Genomic DNA, 22,782 nt, shown 5'->3' on the forward strand with positions numbered 1-22,782 from the left:
ACACAGAGTAGCAGAATGGATTAAAAAAGAAAATCCAACTATATGCTGCCTACAAGAAACACATCTAAGCAACAAGGATAAAAACAAATTCAAAGTGAAAGGCTGGAAAACAATACTCCAAGCAAACAACACCCAAAAAAAAGCAGGCGTAGCAATACTCATATCTAATAATGCTGACTACAAGACAGAAAAAGTACTCAGAGACAAAAATGGTCATTTCATAATAATTAAGGGGAAGTTGAATCAAGAAGACATAACAATCCTTAATATATATGCACCAAACCAAGGAGCATCAAAATATATAAGACAGCTACTTATTGACCTTAAAACAAAAACTAACAAAAATACAGTCATACTTGGAGACCTCAATACACTGCTGACGGCTCTAGATCGGTCATCCAAACAGAGAATCAATAAAGATATAGTGGCCTTAAACGAAACACTAGAACACCTGGATATGATAGACATCTACAGGACACTTCATCCCAAAGCGACAGAGTACACATTTTTCTCTAGTGTACATGGAACATTCTCAAGAATTGACCATATGTTGGGCCACAAAGACAATATCAGCAAATTTAGAAAAATTGAAATTGTACCAAGCATATTTTCTGATCATAAAGCCTTGAAACTAGAATTCAACTGCAAAAAAGAGGGGGAAAAACCCACAAAAATGTGGAAACTAAACAACATACTTCTAAAAAATGAATGGGTCAAAGAAGAAATAAGCGCAGAGATCAAAAGATATATACAGACAAATGAAAATGACAATACGACATATCAGAATCTCTGGGATGCAGCAAAAGCAGTAATAAGAGGAAAGTTCATATCACTTCAGGCCTATATGAACAAACAAGAGAGAGCCGAAGTAAACCACTTAACTTCAAACCTTAAGGAACTAGAAAAAGAAGAACAAAGACAACCCAAAACCAGCCGAAGAAAGGAGATAATAAAAATCAGAGCAGAAATAAATGAAATAGAGAACAGAAAAACTATAGAAAAAAATCAATAAAACAAGGAGCTGGTTCTTTGAAAAGATCAACAAAATTGACAAACCCTTGGCAAGACTCACCAAGGAAAAAAGGCACAGGACTCAAATAAATAAAATCCAAAATGAAAGAGGAGAGATCACCACAGACATCATAGATATACAAAGAATTATTGTAGAATACTATGAAAAATTATATGCCACCAAATACAACAATCTAGAAGAAATGGATAAATTCCTAGAACAATACAACCTTCCTAGACTGAGTCATGAAGAAGCAGAAAGCCTAAACAGACCAATCAGCAGGGAGGAAATAGAAAAAACTATTAAAAACCTCCCCAAAAATAAAAGTCCAGGCCCAGATGGTTATACTAGTGAATTCTATCAAACATTCAAAGAAGACTTGGTTCCTATTCTACTCAAAGTCTTCCAAAAAATTGAAGAAGAAGCAATACTTCCAAACACATTTTATGAGGCCAACATAACCCTCATACCAAAACCTGGCAAGGATGGCACAAAGAAAGAAAACTACAGACCAATATCTCTAATGAATACAGATGCTAAAATACTAAACAAAATACTGGCAAACCGAAGCCACTATCAGTAAAATGATTTGTGCCACACCCCTACTATTAAAAAATCACAGAGCATTTGCAGAACACATTAATTAAATGATTGCATTATTTTTCCAAGTACTATTAAGTATAGTATATGTTTAATAACTCTTAGAGGAAAATACCTGTTTGTCATTCTTAGTAGTTAGTTATATAATGTGTTCATGGGAAATTTTGTCCAGAATATGTGGTATGTGTTTCTTGGAGTATAGATAAAAACTGACTTTGTTATGAAAAAAAGATGTTGACAGATTGGCATTGTCTCAGCCAGAGAGCTCTGTGAAAGTAAGCTTCATGAGACCAGCCATGCCATACTAGTTTTAGCTATTTGTGTTAATTCAGCCATTGTACCTACAAGCTGATCAAGTGGCATTCTATTGTACATGGCTGGAACTTATGATTGACAGTCATCCTGTGGTACAGATAAGAGTAAAAGCTACTCATTACTAAGAAAGGTAAACTCCAATTATTTCATATAATTGAAGAACATATTTTATAAGGAGAAAAAAAATGAGTTTTGTTCTGACAAATAAAGATTTCTTTTGTAAATAAGATAGAATTTAACGTACAAGATGATGTGTTTGCAGACACTGGCCAGGTAGCTCAGTTGGTTAGAGCATCATCCCAACATGCTGAGGTTGTGGGTTCCCTGGTCAGGGCTCATATAAGAACCACCCAGTGACAGCACAAATAAGTGAAACAACAAATTGATGTTTCTCTTTCTCTCTGTCTCTGGCCCTTTCCCTTCCTCTCTCCTTAAAAATCAATTTTAAAGAAAAGATCAAATGTTTGCAGAATTTAAGCAGAATGAGTCATAGTAACACTATGCTCTTGATAAAATGGGAAAAGAGATAAATTTTTTGCAATGCATTGATTGTTTTGTTTGTGGTATAACTTTTGTTTGTTTGATTTTTTTCCTTTTATATGATATAATCCTGTGTAATAGTTACAAATTAAACAAAATAAGCACATAGCAGACAGATACTCTATAGAACTTGACAAGGCAATAATAAATTTGGTTTGGTAGGAAAAATATTTGTTCAGAGTGTTAGCTGACCATAAGGTTGATGGCCCTCTATGTTCACAGTTACATGTTCTAATTTATTTCAGGTCTGCAAATGCATCAGTGTGACAAATGTCTACTTGTCAATAGATTAGGCAGAAAAGATTAGTAAGCTTGAGAGAAGTCAGTGATAGTCTTGAGTGATTCAGTACACAGTGGTAGAACAGCAGCTAACCTTAGCATTGTAAACATTTTGATGATCATGGAACAGAAAGCTTTAGTAACTTTTTGTGTAAATATCCATCGTATTATATCATACCATACTCATATATATATATATATACCATACCATGTCTGAATAACTAGCTCATCTCTGTTAACATTTGCCTCCCCTTTGCTTTTGGTAAATATATACAGTTTTCCCAAAGACGGAATAATGTGCATATATAATGAATGTTATTTATCTTAGTGTTTTTAAAAATATATCTATGTTTTAGATTAAGATGAAATTTTAAATATATAATTAGAATTTAACATTCTTTTAACATTTTTGGAAATCAATCTTCTTACTTTTACTATGGATTCATGCTATTACATTTGTGCATTTTAATTTTTTTCACTATTTATTTTCTGCAAAACCTTTTTCTCTCAGTAATGCCTTTATTTCATTGCTTCAATTTTACTGCAAAAGTTATTCTATTCCCAAGTGAAAGTTTGAAAACTCTTTGTTCTCCCCATCAAGTTGCCTGTGTCTTCTCACACTTTTAGTTTTCTCTCTTCTGGAGGGATAAGTTTCTTCTTGTCCTTGCTAACACTAATTGGGGGGTGGGGGTCAGTGTGTAAGGGAGGGAAGAGAAATGCTTATCTTATTTCTACCTATATCTCTAATTGTAGCACCACTTCATGTTTTCCTAAGTAAATAGCTCCAGCATACTTATCTGTAAAATGGATTATGTTATTTATCAAATAGGCTGTTGTAAGAATTAAATTAGATCAAGTGTTTAAAGTGTATGGCATAGTGAGTGCTGACACATACTAACTGCACAATAAATGATATCTTCTTAATCACCCAAATAGCATGTTTTGTGATTATTTTTTATTTCTCTCACTTCTCCACTCACCACATCTAGTCTCTACCTCTATAAAAAAAACAAGAGAAAGTATAATTATTTTTTTGTTATTAATTGAGAGGGGAGAGGCAGAGACAGACTCCCACATATACCCTGACCAGTACCACCTGGGAAGTCCCCTATGTGGTGATGCTCTGCCTATCTGGGGCCACTGGTCCATTGCTCAGCAACTGAGCCGTTTTAGCACCTGAGATGAGGCCATGATGCCATCCTCAGCGCCCAGGGCCAACTTACTTGAATGAGTCATGGCTATGGGAGGAGAAGGGAGAGAGAGAAAAAAAAAAGAGAAAGGGGAGAGATAGAGAAGCAGATGATCGCTTCTCCTGTGTGCCCTGATTGGAAATTGAACCTTGGACTTCCACACTGTGGGGCAACCGGCCAGGGCCACAAAGTATATATAATTTGAAGTTAGGTAGTATGATACCTCTGGCTTAATTCTTTTTTCCCAGGATTGCTTTGGCCATTGGGGTTTTTGCTTGTTTGGTTGGTTGGTTTTTCTTTTGGTTTTATACAAACCTGGTGATATTTTTGTTCTATTTATTTAAAAGATGACATTGGGTTTTTAATGGGGATTGCATTAAATTTGTATATGGCTTTGAGTAATATGGCCATTTTAACTATGTTGATTCTTCCCATCTCTGAACATGGAATAGTTTTCCATTTCATTGTGTCTTTTTTAATTTCTTTCAAAAATCCTTTGTAGTTTTCAGTACAAAGCAAACAGCCAACCAAATGGGAGATAATATTTACAAAAAACAGCTCCAATAAGAGTTAATATCCAAAATACATAAAGAACTCACAAATCTCAGCTGCAAACAAGCAAGCAGTCCTATTAAAAAACAGGGAGAGGAGCTGAACAGACACTTCTCCCAAGAAGACACACAAATGGCCAACAGATATGTGAAAAGATACTCATTTTCTCTAGCTATTCGAGAAGTGCAAATCAAAACTACAATGAGGTACCACCTCACACCTGTTACATTGACTGTTATCAACAAAACAGGTAATAATAAATGTGGGAGAGGCTATGGAGAAAAAGGAACCATCATTCACTGCTGGTGGGAAGTAAACTGGTACAGCTATCACGGAAGAAAGTATGGTGGTGCCTCAAAAAATTAAGAATAGAAGTACCACATGGCCCAGCAAGCCCCCTACTGGGGGTATACCCCAAAAACTCAAAAACATTGGTGCGCAGAGACACATACACCCCCGTGTCCCCATGTTCATCATAGCGTTATTCACAGTGGCCAAGACATAGAAACAACCATAGTGTCCCTTGATAGAGGTTTGGATAAAGTTGTGGTGCCTATATACAATGGAATACTACTCATCATCTTACATAAGAAATGATGACATAGTGCCATTTACAACAACATGGATGGACCTTGAGGATATTAAGCTCAGTGAAATAGATCAGTAAAAACTAAGAACTACATGGTTTCACACATAGGTGGGATATAAAACTGAGACTCATGGACATAAAGATGAAGTGTGATGTGGGTGGGGAATAATGAGGGACAAATATGCAGTGGTACAAAATGATCTGACTTTGAGTGATGGGTACACAACACAGTCACCAGTTCAAATGATACAGAAATGTTTACCTGAAACCTATTGATTGATGTTACCCCATTAAATTTAATTTCCAAAATAAAATTATATTTAAAAAAGTAAAGCAGGGTTGAGACAAAATTATTTTTAAAATCTACCTCTATCATTACCTGTGCTTAAGACAATTTACCTAACCCTCTTTATACCTACCCTTTCTCCTTTGTAAAGTAGTAGTAAAATAGTAACTTGCCTCAGTGTGGATTTGAGAATGACAGTTAGTTAACTGTATATATGTGTGTGTGTACATGTGTGCGTGTGTTTATGACTGTGTAAAATGAATGAATGTTGCAGATATAATGTTTAGCATTATGTTTAGCATGAGTAAGCATTCAATAAATGTACCATGCATTATTATTGTTTTTATTACTCTTCATTCAAGTTGCCAGTTCAGGCTTTTATGTCCCCTTACCTCCATGGTCTGCATCAGTTCACTGCTATGCCCTTATATCCTACCATCTATCTAATACTGTTGGCAGTTACACTGTTTCTTGTACTTAAAAAAAGAAGTCCTAGAAACTGTTTATTATCTAGAAAATATGATGCAAATTACTTATCCTGGCCTTTTAAGACTACCACAGTTTGACTTCACATTCTTTCCAGCATTATTTTCTACTTTGTCTGTCTCACAGGGCTACTAGATGGATGACAATAGGGAACATACCACAAGAAATAACAGGTATCTGGCACATAGAAAGTTGTTAATTTCTCCGTTTCTTTTTTCTCTCCTTTCCACTGTCTTATTTTAATAAGTCCTGGATTTCAGCCCAAGTGGCTTTCTTTATACATGATGTATCCTTTTCTGTGCCAATGCCTTTGCTAAGATTTAATTCTTTGTTTTTATTTATTTATTCAGCAGATATTTATTGGTTGTGTTTAATATGTCATGTATTATTTGGCAGCTGGGACAAAGATGTTTAGGGCATTTTGTATTTTAGAAAGAACAGTGTGTTAAAGATGCTAAGACCTCCATGCTGAAATGAACATAGGGGCCAAGTCTGTTTGGGCCTGCTCTTTTGTTTCCAACTCTTAGACTAGAGCTATGGACACATTAGGATTCTCATAATTGAAAAGAAAGGTTGAAAGAGAGATGGAATAAGTCAAAAAAGGAGAGACGCATGAGGCAGTTTGGCATGTTTGATAATTGCACATACCTCTCTGTATGGCTAGAGAAAATTTTGTCAAGTTTGTATCTCAGAGTCATGAGAGGTGATGTTGGAAAGAAATGCTGTGGCCAGAATATAAATAATATTATCCATTATGCCTGGAAATCTAGACTCTATCATGGAGCTTTGTAAACCTGTGAGGGGGGTTTAAATAGGGTTATTACATATACACTTTTATTTTAGAAAGGCTACACTGTTAGTTGTGTAACAAGAAGAATTAGAAATGAGATTACAGTCATGGACAAGAATTGTGAGCCTATGGCAATAGCAAAGCAAAGAATATGGGGATCTGAATTAAAAATGGGGTTGGGAAGACTCAAGACGTATTTGTATGGTACAATTAACAGCACCTGGTAACTCTCTGGATCTGGAAAATAAGAGAGAGTGAAAAGAAAGGTGAGTCCTGAGTTCTGCCCAGCCTTCAGGGCCCAGCCGAATTATAACCTATTTCTATTTCATCTACCTCATCACCCATTAAAATAAATATCTACATTTTTATACCTTAATAAATATTATATATGCCTTTCTTACATTGCTGATTTCTTTTTACTAGTCATTATTTGTGTACCTGTCTAAACTTCCCTACCAAACTGGAAGGCCCATAACTATACTGAATGGTCAGCAAATATACAGATTATTAATTAATAACATATATTTTAATTTAATCATTGCCAGAAAAAAGAATACAGAGTTCAGTATATCCCATAGCTGAGACATTTTAGTATTTCAAAATGGAACTAGTAGTTGCAAATAGATGAAGTTTAAAATACTTTCAAAAATACTTTACTATTAAAAATTCAAAATTAGTGATTGCCAGAAAAGAAAATAGGAAGAAATTTTAAAGTGAGATCAGGCTATGTTGTTTCCAAATTCAGATGAGAACTTACTATTAAAAATCTTGCACAGATTGGAAATGACTAATCAACATTAGAAAAATGAAATTTGAAGATCTGCCCTCGTACTGTTCATGGCTAAAAATGTTTTTATGTACAATTTTAACAGTGTTGTTCCAGTGTGAAAATTTCAACAATTAGAACTGCTCGATTGGGGAAAAGATTGTCTAATTATCTAGTGTGTGCAGGGTGATCTTGGGCTTGATCAGATTGCTTGATGAAGTCTTAAAGTACCACATTCAAGAGATGAAAATGTAGTGCTAGGTATATTGTAGAAAGACAGAGCGATGTGTAATAATGGAATTGAACTAGGATCTTTTGTATGGGATGATGACTTCATAAGGTATATAAATGTCTAATCACTATGTTGTACCCCTGAAACTAATATTATGTATGTCAAATATAATTGAAAAATAAATTTAGAAAAAGGGACAAAGTTCCACATCTATCTATGTTCATATTATACTTTTGCAAAGAACAATTGTTTTTATTTCAGTGCAATTATATAATTTCAGTGGGGGAGTATTATGAGATGGAGTGGGAAGATCACAGGAGCTGGGTTTTAGTATTAGCTTTGCTCTCAGCTAGCTATCAGCTGCCCTCTTCGGGCCTCGGTCTCCTCATAAGTAAAATGAGGAGGTGGAATAAATAGTCTGTTCTAGCCTTTTGAGTTCTGAAATTCTGCACCTGTCCCTGGTCCATATCAGATCCACAGCTATAACTCAACTATTCGAGTGTGACTCATCCTGGGGAAAGGTAGAACCTAATCATTTCTTTGATAGTTAGAAGTCTTTGGGAGATAAAATGTCATTTAGTTGTATTTGATTTAAAAAGATAACCTAAAATAAGAAATGTTAGAAGAATTGATCAGCAAGTAAAAACATGGTGCTATAGAGTTATATAATAGTGGTAATTCATTATTAATGTTTTGGAAAAGTTCTATTCTTTAATATTAGGAATATACTGATTTTAAATGATTCAAAAGTTGGACGTATTGTGACTATTTTACAAGGTTCTGTCGTAATGAGTCATATCTTCAAGAATATTTCTGAATTCAAAAGCACAAATGAGTGTTGCTATCTTTATCATACTTACCTTGCAGGCTGAACTCTTCCATATCACATCACTAAATATATACTAAACACTTACTATTGTGCACCAAAAGTACAATATTAAATTGGTGGCAAAGTTAGAGAATTATAGTTATGAATCCTCTCTATCAAATACTACTTTATTTATTTTTTTCTTTGAATCACCTTCATTTTGATTCTAGGTTCCAGCTCCTTGTGCTGAGAAGCCATCAATCTCAGTTGTCCATTCCTATCCCTGGCGCGCACATGCGCACACATACCCACACACACCCACACACACACCCACACACACACACACACCATCCAGAGCTATGCAGAAGCCCTTTTTCTTATCACTCCCCAATTAGCACACTTAGGTTTCCCTGAGATGCCTTTTGTTCTAACCTGTACAGACCCTGTGAGACCAAAGAGGGTCATGGAAACCTCTGGTAGAACCCTGTGATTGAGGGTTCATCCTCCTGCAGCTCCACATCCAGCCAGCTGCTTCGACTGGTACATTTACCCCCATTTCTTAGATGAAGCAACTGAAGCTCACAGAGTTAAAATGATTTGGCCAGGTTTATACAGGTAATAAGTGAAATTACCAGAGTAAACTCTTGGTATCAAATATGGGTTTGGCTTTTTAGATAAATTATATCAGGTAATTTCAAATAAAGAATTTCATATTTTTTTGGAGCATAAGATACAAAGTTCAATATATGTATAGATAAGACCCAGAAAGAATTATTGTAAAACATTCAGATTTGTTCATGTAAATTTGCTATGCAAAAAGTTTGTCCAGTCTCTTTTTTTATTATCAACTTGTACAAATTAAGAAATGTGGTCTTGGGTCAAGTTAATGACCCCAGAGAAGGGAAAAACTAATTGGCTCCCTTTTCAATTGTAATGCTTAGGTATTCACTATTACATTTGATGAGCGATGTATATTACAATTTTTAAAATGAAAGCTGATGGCTTTAGTCACCTATTAACCCAAGGCATATGGTAGGGTTCCATTGTAGTTTTATAAATCCCCATTTGTCTCCCCCTTTTTTATGTGTGTAATACTTGACTGATAATAATAGATTATTTCTTCTATAAAGATGTCCTTGATTGTCAGTATAGCTCCAAGGACATAATCGTCATATATTAAAAAATAATCATGTAAATTATAATCATCTCACATTTTTCAGAATATTTTTAATGATGAAGATTTTTCCTTTTAAATCTTGATTGAGACTTTCCTGGCTTGAGATAAAGTAATCATATGCAAATTATTTATTTGATATACTTTTTGTTTAAATCCAGAGTGATAACTAGGCTTGATATTGGGCTATAGCAAAAAGAAAAAGAAAAAAAAAAAAGGTTGTTTTGAGAAGTTATTTAAGTTATGCGATTTTGCAAATGGGGTAAAGTATGGTGGGAAATTTCTATCTACTTGTGGGTGCATAAAATAAGGATACAGAGTGGGAAGGAGATTATTTAATCTTGAGATTTAAGTGTGTAATCCTAACAACCATACAAATAATAAGACATTAAGTATTGTCTTAAAGTTACTGTTTAAAATGGTGAAAAATGTGTGTAGCCATGAAAAGTGCAAGGTTAAGTTATACTAACATTTATATAAAAAGGCAGAGCTTGCACATTTTTACCACATTAACGTGTCTGATATTTTACATCCCTTTTCTTCTCAGTTTTGTTCAGAAGACTTCCTCCACATTATTCTTCAGAGATAGTAGGCTAAGTTTTCTGAGGATTTGATCAGAGGCTGGGACTCAGCATGGTAGTAAAAAATCAAAGCATAATTATTCCTTGTTTCTAATTACTCCCCCTGAAATAAATTATATTGTTCAGGGAAGGGAAATATTCCAATCCATTATAAGGACTTTTCTTCTTGGACTTTTAAAAAGCTACATGTTTAAATATTTTTAACTGTCTGGCTTATAGTGTATGTATATGTCATAGTCTCCAGTATTAGTATTGGTATATTGGTTTTATTTTCACAATATCAATAAGCTTATTGAAAAGGCGCATTACATTGAGAGCATAATATTGAGGAGCTGTGTTGAGAGTGTCTTTATGTCCAAATCAGCCACAATCAACTAACTTGTTCATTCATATGTTTCTTAATGTCCAGGTCTGGGTTTTGCCCAACTGTGACATATTTCTTTGTAGTGTGGCCAAATAAAATAACCAAGGAGTAGTTTTAGATCCAGTGTAGTTTCTGTGTAACTAGAATGATCCCAGCATTTTAAGATATATTCTCTATACATCGTGTCCTGTTGTCCTGGCAGAATTATTACTGGCATGTTGCTTACTCTCACCAGTGTCTTGATTTAAGTGAGAAACTATATGTCACCTACCAGTCTGGTAGATATTGATGATATCTTTTGTTTAGACCTTTTTTTCTTTCTAAATTCTGGAGCAATCTAAAGACATTGGAATTTTAAGTGACTTTCCCAAAGATATATACCTGCCTACTGGCAAAGCTAAATTTTACCTCAAGTGTTTAGACTTCAGCCTTAGGCTTTTTTTCTAAGTCATATTTGTTAATTTGTCAATTTTACAGGTTAGATTTTTAAAGATTTTTCTGTGGCCATTTATTGTTAGGTATGCTCTTTATTGTACTCTTGAATATCTTTGTGTTAAATATAAGGCATTTAGAGAAATTGAGATAAAGTGAGCCACACGAACTGTAGGGCATCTCCAAATGATGAGAAATTGTTGGAAATGTCATTACCATCCAGGTGTTGAAAAGCATTGAAAGGCTGGCAGAACACAATTCTTTGGTCAGTTAGACCTTATGGAGCAGAAGGTGAATTTGTGTGGTATCGGCCAGCCTGTGCCAGAGATGATCATTTTACTGATCCTCTGACCAGTTCTGTTGGACTGAGCATTCATATTGATCCAGATCTCCTGTGTAACAAATTCAACTCTAGGCAAACAACTATAATTGTTTTTGTACTTGCTGTCATCTCTGAAAAATCTATGTGCTTCTAGAAATTAAGGTAGAATAAGTTTTGTTGATGCTAAGTCATAATTTTCTCTTTCTGTGTTGGCTAGATTTTTCTAGATATGACATTTGGTTCAGGAGGACATGCAAGAGCCATTCTGCAGAAAGAGTCAGATATTACTCTGTATGCCTTAGACAGAGACCCAGCAGCTTGTGCAATAGCTGAACAACTCTCAGAACTGTATCCGTAAGTATTACTCTTGTATAATTATTTCATTTGGGTGCTGAATTTTACAGAGCTTGGCTTACCATCTTGGAATTTGTTCTCCCTTGTTTGATGTTATGCTTTCTTCCGCTACGTATTTCCTGCTCTTTATTTCCCCAAAGAATTAATGTAAATGATGGTTTTAGTACCACTTAAAATAGATATTCTGCATGTATTATTTCTGAATTAATAAGAATAAATAAAAAATGGCTTTGGCTAAAATTTGAATATATTTTGAAATCCATCTATGAATAATATTTTGACAAATAACCCATAGTTTAAAAAATAATTCTTAAAAGAATTGTATGAGTTACAGTTTTCAAGAATTTAGTGGAGTGAATAAGTATGTGAGAATTCTGCAGCATTCATGAGGTCACATACATCAACATAATGAATTGTGTTCTCTGAATACTATTGAAATTCACAAGTAAATTTAGAGCCCTCTATTTCTCTGTCAGAATTAGTGAACTTTCACTATAGAACTTTAAAACATATTGTCTTAATGAGTGGTGAAATCATCTTCCTTTAGAGATAAATTTAGAATTAGTATTATGTATATTATGTTCATGAGCTGTGTTGATGAAGGCTATCAGCCTGAAAAACAAAATGATCTGGGAGCTAAAATGACTATCTCCAAATACCGTGTGAAGGGCTATTTTCAGGAGTAGGGAATTGTTCTGTTTCTCATGCTTCAGAAACTGAAATAAAAAAAGTTGATGACAATTTCAAAGGTAAGTTTTGACTTGATGTTTGTTTGTTTATTTATTTTTTTAAATATTATTTATTGATTTTAGAGAGAGGAGAGAGAGAGAGAGAGAGTGAAAGGGGGTGGGGAGAGCAGGAAGCATCAACTCATAGTACTTCCATCTCGCATGTGCCTTGACCCGGCAAGCCCAGGGTTTCAAACCGGTGACCTTTGACTTGATGTAAACTAGAGTTTTTATTACTGATGATATCTAACAATAAAAAGATCTCTTTGGTGAAAGAGCAAAAGTATGATCATGGAAAAGCTTAATCACAGATGAAAGGTAGAAAATTAGATTACTGTTTTGGAATAGCTTTTTCAACCTCTCTCAGGTCTCAAACTCTTTACAAATCTGTCAGTGTGATTTATTTTCTGAATAAATATGAAAATAAGTATATGTATAAATTTTTGTATGCAAGATTACAAAGTTTATGGTGTATCTGGTTATTTTAATCCCAGGATATGTTCTTCTAAGAAATTATATAAAGATGTGGTTTAATAGACATGGTACCTTTTATTTTTTAAAAATATTTCACTGTCATTCTTCAGAGTAACTTAGATGTACTTTCTTTAAGAATATCTTGTAGTAGGACATTCATGTTTGTGAAATAGCTTGATCGTTCATTGGATTATGACCTTAACTTCATAGAATGATTATAGCTCTCCATTATACTTCAGTATCATAGATAAATTGAATTTTCTTAGATACTATTGTTTCAAAAGGCAATGATTCCGAGTTTATTTAATCCACGGTCTCTTATTCTTTCAATAATGTTTATCAGTTTTACCAGGTGTAATTTTTTATCTAACAGGAATCTTGAGGCTCTGTAGTCTCTCTTCAGTTCACAGGTGTGGGAACTATTAACTAAATAGGATTAAATGATTTTTTAAAAGGCATCCAGGACTTAACAGAGATAGACCTGGTACATGTATTCTGACCTGCCACCTAATAATCTCATTTTATTAAATTACACTACATTGGCTCAGACCTTGTTGAGACATTTTAGTTCAACAAAAGACTTCCTTTGTCAAACATAGTAAATAAAATAAAATAAATTAGGAAGAAGGAGTTGATACACATAGAAGCTAGAATCAAAGAAACTGGGGGAAAAAAAGGAGAAAGGATAAAGAAATCTCAAATGGTCATTGTTTGAAAACAGCAAAATTCCTTTTCAGCCTGATTGTTAAGGGGAAAAAGAGAGCAAAAATATACGATTACAATTGAGGGAGACCAACCATAGATACAAGATACTTTAATCATAAGATATTATAACTGAAAACTGTGGAACATGAAATGTAGATGAAATGAATGATGCCCTTGCAAAATATAAATTATTAAAACTGACTCAATAATTCTAAAACTTGAAAAGGTTATTACCATAAAAGTGATTAGAAAAGTAACTACAGTACCTAGAAAAATGCACCATGACCAGATTTGTAGTTATATTACATTGAGTCCAGCATAGTTTTTTTCTTTTTGGACAGAGACAGAGACAGTCAGAGAGAGGGACAGGTAAGGACAGACATACAAGAAGGGAGAGAGATGAGAAGCATTAATATGCTGCAGCACCTTAGTTGTTCATTAATTGCTTTCTCATATGTGCCTTGACCTGGGGACTACAGCAGAGCAAATGACCTCTGGCTGAAGCCAGAGACCTTGGGCTCAAGCCAGCAACCTTGGGCTTCAAGACAGAGACCTTTGGGCTCAAGCTAGCGACCTTAGAGTGAGGTCTATGATTCCGTGCTCAAGCCAGCAGCCCCACACTCAAACTGGTGAGCCTGTGCTCAAGCGGGCGACCTGGGGGTTTTGAACCTGGGTCCTCTGCATTCCAGTCCAACGCTCTATCCACTGAGCCACCACCTGGTCAGGCAATTCCAGCATAGTTTTAATAACTAATCCTGCTAGAGAAAGTAGGGGAAAAAAAGCGGAAAAATATCTGACCTCATTGAATTATATAAATTTAACATTCAAAAGGAAACACTTGCATATTTAATTCATATATCATTTAATTAAAAGAATAATACTTATGGTGTAATAAAGTTTATTTTAGGAATATAGGAATGGCTTCTTGTCAGTCAATCCATGATGGATTGATAGCATGACAATGATTAGCTACCTATTCTTATTAAAATTTCTAAGTTAAACAGGAATGTATGTAAAGTACTTAAATATAAAACATCCTGTTACCCAAGGACAAACAGTAATTCTTTTTCCAAAAGGTGAAACACTATGACATTTTAAGTCCAAATCAGGTTGCAAATATGGGTCAACTTTTATAAATATTTTAATCAATATTTTTGGATGGTCTGACTGATGTAGTTAAGAAACTAGAGATTGGTTAAAATACTCTGTGATCATTTGATTGAATACTTAGAAACCCAAAAGACTTGTAAAATTAATAAAGTGGCTAGTTAAAAAATGTTATTGTAGTCAAGTAGTAAAACTAAAAAGGAATATACAGTAAAAAAAAACAGCTGTTTAATTTTACTGAAGGACAAATTAATATTAAAAAAAAGTGAGTTCTCCCAAATTCATATATGCATTTAATGCACTCCCAGGAAATATCTTAATTGATTTTCCCTTAACTACTATATGTGTTTTTTTTAATTTGGATAATATTACCTTATGTATATATGAGGTGGGGGAGTGACAAGATCCTTCAGGGAGACAAAAGAAGAAGAGGAAATTTGCTTTACCAGATGTTAGATTATACTACTTAATAAGTATAATGAAATCAATATGATACTGACATACGAATAGGCAAGTAAATTACTGGAGGAGAGAATCCAAATATATCAATAGATTTCACCATATAAGATAATTTAAAAGGAGACAAATATATATTTAGTTCTTTGAGCAAATAGTGCATTATTAAATAAATTATTGGTTCCTGGCCTGTGGTGGCACAGTGGATAAAGCGCTGACCTGGAACACTGAGGTCACTGGTTTGAAACCCTGGGCTTGCCTGGTCAAGGCACATATGGGAATTGATGCTTCCTGCTCCTCCCTCCCTTCTCTCTCTCTCTCTCCCCTCTCTAAAATGAATAAAAATAAGTAAATAAATTATTAGTACAATGCCTATCAAACTTGAGCAAAATTAAATGGATAACTGGTTTTTTTTTTTATTTAGACAATTAAATTTAACAGGATGATGTTGGTCAACCAGAGTACATAGATTTTGAGAGGATCCTGTTTTAAATCGAATTAAAACATAATTTCCAACTTAAATAAATATAAGACTCAAAACCTTAGTATTCCTAGAAGAAAATATAGGTAATAAATCTCTGATATTTCTCCTAGCAATATTTTTTTCTGATATATCTCCTCGAGTAAGAGAAACAAAAGAAAAAGTAAGCAAATGGAACTACATGAAACTAAGAGCTTTTGCACAGTGAAGGAAGCCATCAAAATTTTTTTTAAAAAAATAGTAAATGTTAGAAGATATTTCTTGCTAATAAACCTGATAAGGGGGTTAATATCCACCATTTATAAAAAATCATACAAATTAACACCAAAAAAATCTAAACCAATTAAAAATTGAGCAGAGGACCTATATAGACACTTCTTTAAAGAGGACATAAGGATGGCCAATAGACATGTGAAAAGGTACTGATCATCAAAGAAATGCAAATTAAAACCACAATGAGAAATTACCTTATACCATCAGAATAACTTATAAATTTATCAACAAACAACAAGTGATGACAAGGATGTGGAGAAAAAGGAACCCTTATGCACTATGGGTGAGAATACAAATTGGTGCAATTACTATGTAAAACAATATGGAGGTTTCTCAAAAAATTAAAAATAGAACTACCTGCCCTGGCTGGGTTGCTCAGTTGGTTAAAACATCATCCCAATATGTCAAGGTTATGAGTTATGGAAGTTGATGCTTCCTGCTCCTCCCACTTCTCTCTCTCTCTCTCTCTCTCTCTCTCTCTCTAATAAAAGTCTTAAAAAATTTAAAAATTAAATTTTTTTTTTACTTCAGATAATGTAAAAATATGAAAAACTGAAAATAAGAGACCTAAGGGAAAACAATCTAAGGAGGGTAATAAACTTTAAATCGATATTAGAAATCATAGATATAGAAAGTAAATAATTAAAATATATAGCTATATAAAAACATGGCACAAATAATACTGCAAAATTTTGAACAGTTTGTTTGGAAAAGAAATATTTGTAGTTTAGGGAATTGGCAAAGAATTGATAATGAAGGGGAGGAAAAGGATTTTTTCCTTGACTCTTCCAAGTTCTCAGCTGGGACCTCTGAAACAAAAGACTGATTAATAAGAGAAAAGCATTTTAATTTAATTTATGAGTTTTGCATGATATGAGAGCCTTCATATGGAAATGAAGACTGGAAGACATGTTTAAACCTCAGCGTTTTTGTGTTAGGTTTGATAAAGAGTGGAGAGTTATGGAAAAATATGGCAGGAAAAAGATATGAGCTAAGTAAACTTGGGAACAAGTAGCAAGCCAAATTGATTCAAATTTCTTTCCATCCCTTCATCTTCAGAGACAGGAAGCTTCTTTCCTCTGGGTACAGGGAGGGAATCTCTCACATGACCTCACTGACCTTTACCAAGGGGAAGGTCAGAAATTCTCCCTGCATGTGCTGGTTCTCAAATTCCTTTAGTTTAATATTTGATGATGTGCTTAAGTGCCATATTTTGAGATAGTGTGTCTTGAACCCCCCTGTCAATATTTATCATATAAGAAAAATTATTTCGAAATTGAGAAGACAACAAAATTCAATTTGATAGATTGGCAAAGGATATAGAAGGGCCATTCACAGACAATTAGGCATAAAATGATTCACCACATCAGTTACAATGATGAAGGAAATAAAATTAAAATTAATGGTATAAATACACTTCTCAAACTTAGAGGATACAATTTTGAAAGTGAAGATATGGAGAAAAGGATACTTATCCATTTTTCATGGACATCTTTTAAAATTAAAAAAAAATCACGATCAACTTAGACTCTATTCTATGTAAATAAAAAAATAAATACCTAAGAAACATACCTTTAGACTTAATACAAGTTTTGTGTATACACTGTTTGTGTAAATAATCATGGAGAACTTAAGAAAGAAAGAAAGGAAGAAAGAAAGTATAAGTGGTAGGGGGAGTGTGGAGAAGGGAAAACAATGGTTAAAAAACAAATCTAGATATTGTATGATCACATGTTTGATATGTATATAAAGTAGAAAATGCCAAGCAATGCTATATATTTTTTATAAACATCTTCATGGTTATGGTATAAAACTATGAATGAAAAAGATAAACAAATTTGGGCCATAATTTGAGGATAATGGATCAATAGATGGTTGCTTGGTTGGTTAGTTGGAAGGAGGAGCAAATAAGATACATTAATTGTCTTCTTAAAAATACATACAGTATATAATTACAACTTGTAGTAAAATGCACAATAAAGGAAATATTTTATTATTTCAATGTGAATGTCCTTTGAGGAAATACAGTAATTTCTTTCTTTCATTTATTTATTTTGCTGTTGTCAAAGAGGAGCTTATTTTTATCTGGAAAAATCTTATGTTCTTTATTCTGTCAAAAGTAAGTCAAAAATAGAAACTAACATTTTCACAGAAAACTAAGCAAGTCATAGGAAAGCTGAATTTTAGGCTAACTTATTTTAGCTCTTTCAGGAACGATGACATGTCAGATCACCTGTTGTTTAAAAACTAAATCTTTTCCCCATTGCCTCTGAAGACTGTAGAAGAGCAAACACATTTAAATTGGAGCAGTGGGGTGTTGGCTGACTTTTCCCACTGTGGAAGATGGATGTTAGGAGACAATTTTTTAAAAACAATTTTCCCCTAAATTGAGAAACAATATGTGCTCCATAGACTAAGTTTAGAAAATATAGCCATGTATAAAGAAAAAGTTATAATTGATTCCATCATTTGACTATAATTTGAAACTGAGCATAAAAGTATAATAAGCTATTATTTTCAGTGGTTTATAAAAGTAGATGTGATCATTGGAGTAAATTTATAACTTATAGAAAAATATAAAGGTAAAAGTTTAACTTGTAATTTTACCACCTTAATCAGTAAGTAATGATTTTGTATATTTTATTCTCTTTTTAATTGTCAGTATTTCATTATGTTGTATGTACTATTTCTTGTTTAAACTTTCTTGGCTATTTTTGCTATTTATACTTCAAAAATGTTAGAATATCTTGGCCAACTTTCAGAAACCATTTTGATCCAATTGTATTAAATAAATAATTTAGAAAGAATTGACATCGTCATTCTGCATTCCAATTCAGAAACATGTATATCTTTTTTATTACAGTCTCTTATATTTCCTATAATATTTTTAATTAAATAATAGAAGTATAGAAAAGTACTGAGAAAAATTTAAGTAATTCATAATCAAACCACCAATATGAACAGTTTGGTATATATTTTCTTCTAATCATACATACATATATATTTTCCAAATGTTAATTTGGCTTATACATTACCAGCACATTCATATTTCATTAAATTATGTTAAGGAATCATTTTATTGGTTGTAGAGAATTTCCTTTGTCATTTATTAACTTATTAGAATTCTAATTCTAATACAGGTATTATCCGTGTTAATATTATAAAATTTTAAATATTTCTATATTATATTATTTTAGATATACTTCTTATTAAGAACCAATACCAGATGTACTTTATGTAAACAAATCTAAATATGTTTTCTGTAAAAGGGTAATTAAATCTGGATATGTTTGCTCTTTCTATGTTACCTTGTTTCATAGTTTCTATTTTAGTGTTTCATTGGAATTTTCTTTGTATGTAAAAAAATTTGTCTATTACACATGTATATATATTTTGTTTTTCCTTTTCTCTAACACTTTTTTTAATTGGATTTATTGTGGTGATATTGGTTGATAAAATTATATAGGTTTCAGGTGTATAATTTTATAATACGTCATGGCTTATTTCACTTAGTATAATAATCTCCATGTGTATCCACACTATCAAAAAAGATAAGATTTCCTTCTTTATGGCTGAGTAGGATTCTGCTGTATAAATGTACTACAGCTTTTTTGTCTACTCACTCATCTGTGGATGGTCACTTGGGCAAGGGCTTAATATCCAAAATTTAGAAGGAACTTAAAAAACTCAACAACCAAAAAAAAAAAAATTCAAATAATAAATGGGCAAAGGACCTGAATAAACACTTCTCAAAGAGGATATACAGATGGCCAACAGACATGTGAAAAGATGATCAACATCACTAATTATCAGAGAAATGCAAATTAAAATCACAATGAGATATCACCTCACACCTGTCTAAGTAGTTATCATAAATAAATTCACAAAAGCAAGTGTTGACGAGGATGTGGAGAAAATGAAACCCTTGTGCACTGTGTGTGGAAATGCAGACTGGTGCAGCCACTGTGAGAAACAGTATAAATTTCTTTAAAAATTTAAAAATAGAACAGCCTTATGACCCAGCAGTTTCACCTCTGGGGATATATCTAAAGAAAGCCAAAACACTAATTAGAAAAAAATATATGCACCCTATGTTCATTGTAGCATGCTCTTAACACTTTTGATGGTATGCCTTTATATTTTAACTTACTACTGGCTGATGTTAGCCTTTTTAAAGATGAAACATTTTGTTACTGTTAAGTATGCAGAATAAGATAAAATTTTTCATTAACCATCCCATTTAAGGTAAGAAATTAGCACTCTCACTTTTATTTACCTTTTTTTTCACCCCCTCCTTCTTTTAAAATATTATTTTAAGTTTTATAACTTAATATCAATTATGATAATTTTAGTTAGCAGTAGCATTGTTTGGCAGTCATATCTAAAATAATTACTTATACTTAATTCCATTTAATTTATTTTAATGCATCTCACCAGCCTTTTTATAATTCTAAAGCCCTACGTTGAAGTTTTTTTTTGAAAGGGGCTCATGTCTCAGTCAATTGATTACATGTTTAAGTAGTTTTTCTATAAATATGCCTCTGCCTACCTTTCTGAAACTCTGTTAGTTGTGCTTTGTTTTTTTTAAAAAATGTATTGATTGATTTGAGAGAGAGAGGAAAGGAGAAAGAGCAACAGAACTTTTGATCTATTTCTGTCTATGGCCTGAATGGGTATTGAACCCACAACCTTTGCCTATCAGGACAGTGATGAACCAAGCTCTCCGGTAGAGCACTCATGCTTTCTTACATAGACAACAATTTGCTTAATGTAACATTTTGGGGATTTTATAGATACTACTCTTTTTCTTCTTATATGTAGTGTTGTAAATAAGTCTGAGGACAACCAAGTTTACTTTTCTTTTCCTAGGTAATCTGTTTCTCATTCTTCTACCACCAGGCTGGATACTTACTTACTAGATATATTTCTTTGAACGTTTTTGCTATTCACAAATTTCACTAAGAAATGTTACTAATTCATTTTTTAAAATTAGTTTTTCATGTTCTCTGTGAACATTTTGGCCTATGGATCAGGACTTTTCTCTTTATAGGAGTTTTTGTGTTAGTTAGCCCCCACACTTTTTCTGTTTTCTAACCTAGGAGCGAGTGAGTATGTATTATTTGTTGGCTGGAATTGTGCTGTCTGTGCCACATGTCCTTTATTTTCTCACTTAGTGCCTTCCACTACTTTTGCTTTGCCTCAGTATTCAGGAATCTCTTCAAAGTTATTCTGTGGGTTACATATTTGGTGTTCTGCAGGTTTGGTTAAGTTTTATTAAGTTTTACAGTCTCATTTAAGTTTTATTTCAGAGACAGAGTTATCTTGTCTTTGCAACCTTATTTGATTCATTGACTGGTTCTTTTCTGCCAATACTTTTTTATTTCCTCTTCCTTCATCTCATTTTTGTTTCAATTCATAGTCAGTTTTCTTGAAATTTATGGAATCCAAAGTATATGCATTCTAAATTATTTTTATAGTAAATTTTTCAGAAGTATGATTTTGCTCTATATTTTGAGTATACAGTTTTCCTCCCCCCCCCCCTTTCAGGATCTTCTCATAGTTTCCATTTTGGTTGTGTATGTATGTGTTAGGTTTTACAATTTTTTTTTTAATTGAGAGGTGGGAGGTAGAGACAGACTCCTGCATGCACTTGACTGAGATCCACCCAGCAATCCCCCTACTGGGCGATGCTCTTCCTATCTGGACCTGCTGCTTCGTTGCTTGGCAACCAACACATTTTAGTGCTGAGGTGAGGCCATGAAACTATCCTCAGAGGCTGGGACCAACTTGTTCGAACGCTTTGAGCCATGGCTGCAGGTGAAGGAGAGAGAGAGAGAAGGAGGAGGGGTGCAGAAGTAGATTGTTGCTTCTCCTGTGTGCCCTGATGGGAAATCAAACCTGGGACTTCCACACGCCAGGCCGATGCTCTACCACTGAGCCAACTGGCCAGGGCCAGTTTTTAGTATTTGGATAGATTCTCCTTTCACTTGCTCATTATTCAGTCATGTGGGCCTGGAATCTTTGCCTCAGATATTAAGCAAAATAATTACTTGAGGTACTTAGTCTCCTATTACAAAATAGTCTTAGCATTTGTGAGTTCTTTTCTAAAATCTGCCAATAGGAAAAAGGTTCTATTTTTTTTATTTTTACTGGAGAATGCAATTCATAAACACTACTGCTCTTATATTATTTCTGTGGCTCTTCCAGCCTTCCCATTCTAAAGAGATTCTAGAGCAGAGAGCAGTGATTTTCAACTTGTGTGCCACAAGTATTTTTAAAACAAGCAATATATGACTATTTAGTCAGGAGCACTAACTTCTTTTTTATGATTATCAAATATAAAAATGACCACAGCTAAAAAAAAATAGCCATCTGGTGTGAATGAATCAAAATTATACCTAGTTTTTGTTTGTTTTTCTGTCAGATCAGCAAAATATATATTTTTTGATGTGCTGCCAAATTGTAGTTATTAGACTGTGTGTGCCATGAGGTGAGAAGGGTTGGAAATCGCTGTTCCGGGCAGAGGTTTTTTTTTTTTTTTATTAATATATTTTAGAGCTTTATTTTTTTTTAATTTTTTATTTATTTATTTTAGAGAGGAGAGAGAGAGAGAGAGAGAGAGAGAGAGAGAGGAGAGATAGAGAGAGAGAAGGGGGGAGGAGTTGGAAGCATCAACTCCCATATGTGCCTTGACCAGGCAAGCCCAGGGCTTTGAACCGGCGACCTCAACATTTCCAGGTTGACACTCTACCCACTGCACCACCACAGGTCAGGCTGGGCAGAGTTTTTGAAGGGATGTTTTGACAGCACCTAGCCATTTCTGCCCCTGATAGTATTGTAGTATATGAAAATGAATTTCTAAATGAATGTAGTAATAAAGGTATTG

The 22,782-nt window shown here is 33.6% G+C and overlaps 1 protein-coding gene across 3 annotated transcripts in view; it reads left to right on the plus strand.

Annotated features, from left to right (window-relative positions):
- The window catches only part of METTL15 (methyltransferase 15, mitochondrial 12S rRNA N4-cytidine), a 197,550-nt gene that overhangs the window by 81,271 nt on the left and 93,497 nt on the right, over nt 1-22,782 (plus strand). For all 3 annotated transcript variants that reach the window (XM_066251169.1, XM_066251170.1, XM_066251168.1), the window contains one exon: nt 11,536-11,672. In XM_066251169.1, the coding sequence (XP_066107266.1) occupies nt 11,536-11,672 (137 nt within the window). The remainder of the gene's footprint in view (nt 1-11,535; nt 11,673-22,782) is intronic.

This window comes from Saccopteryx bilineata, chromosome 1, assembly GCF_036850765.1.
Source record: "Saccopteryx bilineata isolate mSacBil1 chromosome 1, mSacBil1_pri_phased_curated, whole genome shotgun sequence".
Lineage (NCBI taxonomy): Eukaryota > Metazoa > Chordata > Mammalia > Chiroptera > Emballonuridae > Saccopteryx > Saccopteryx bilineata.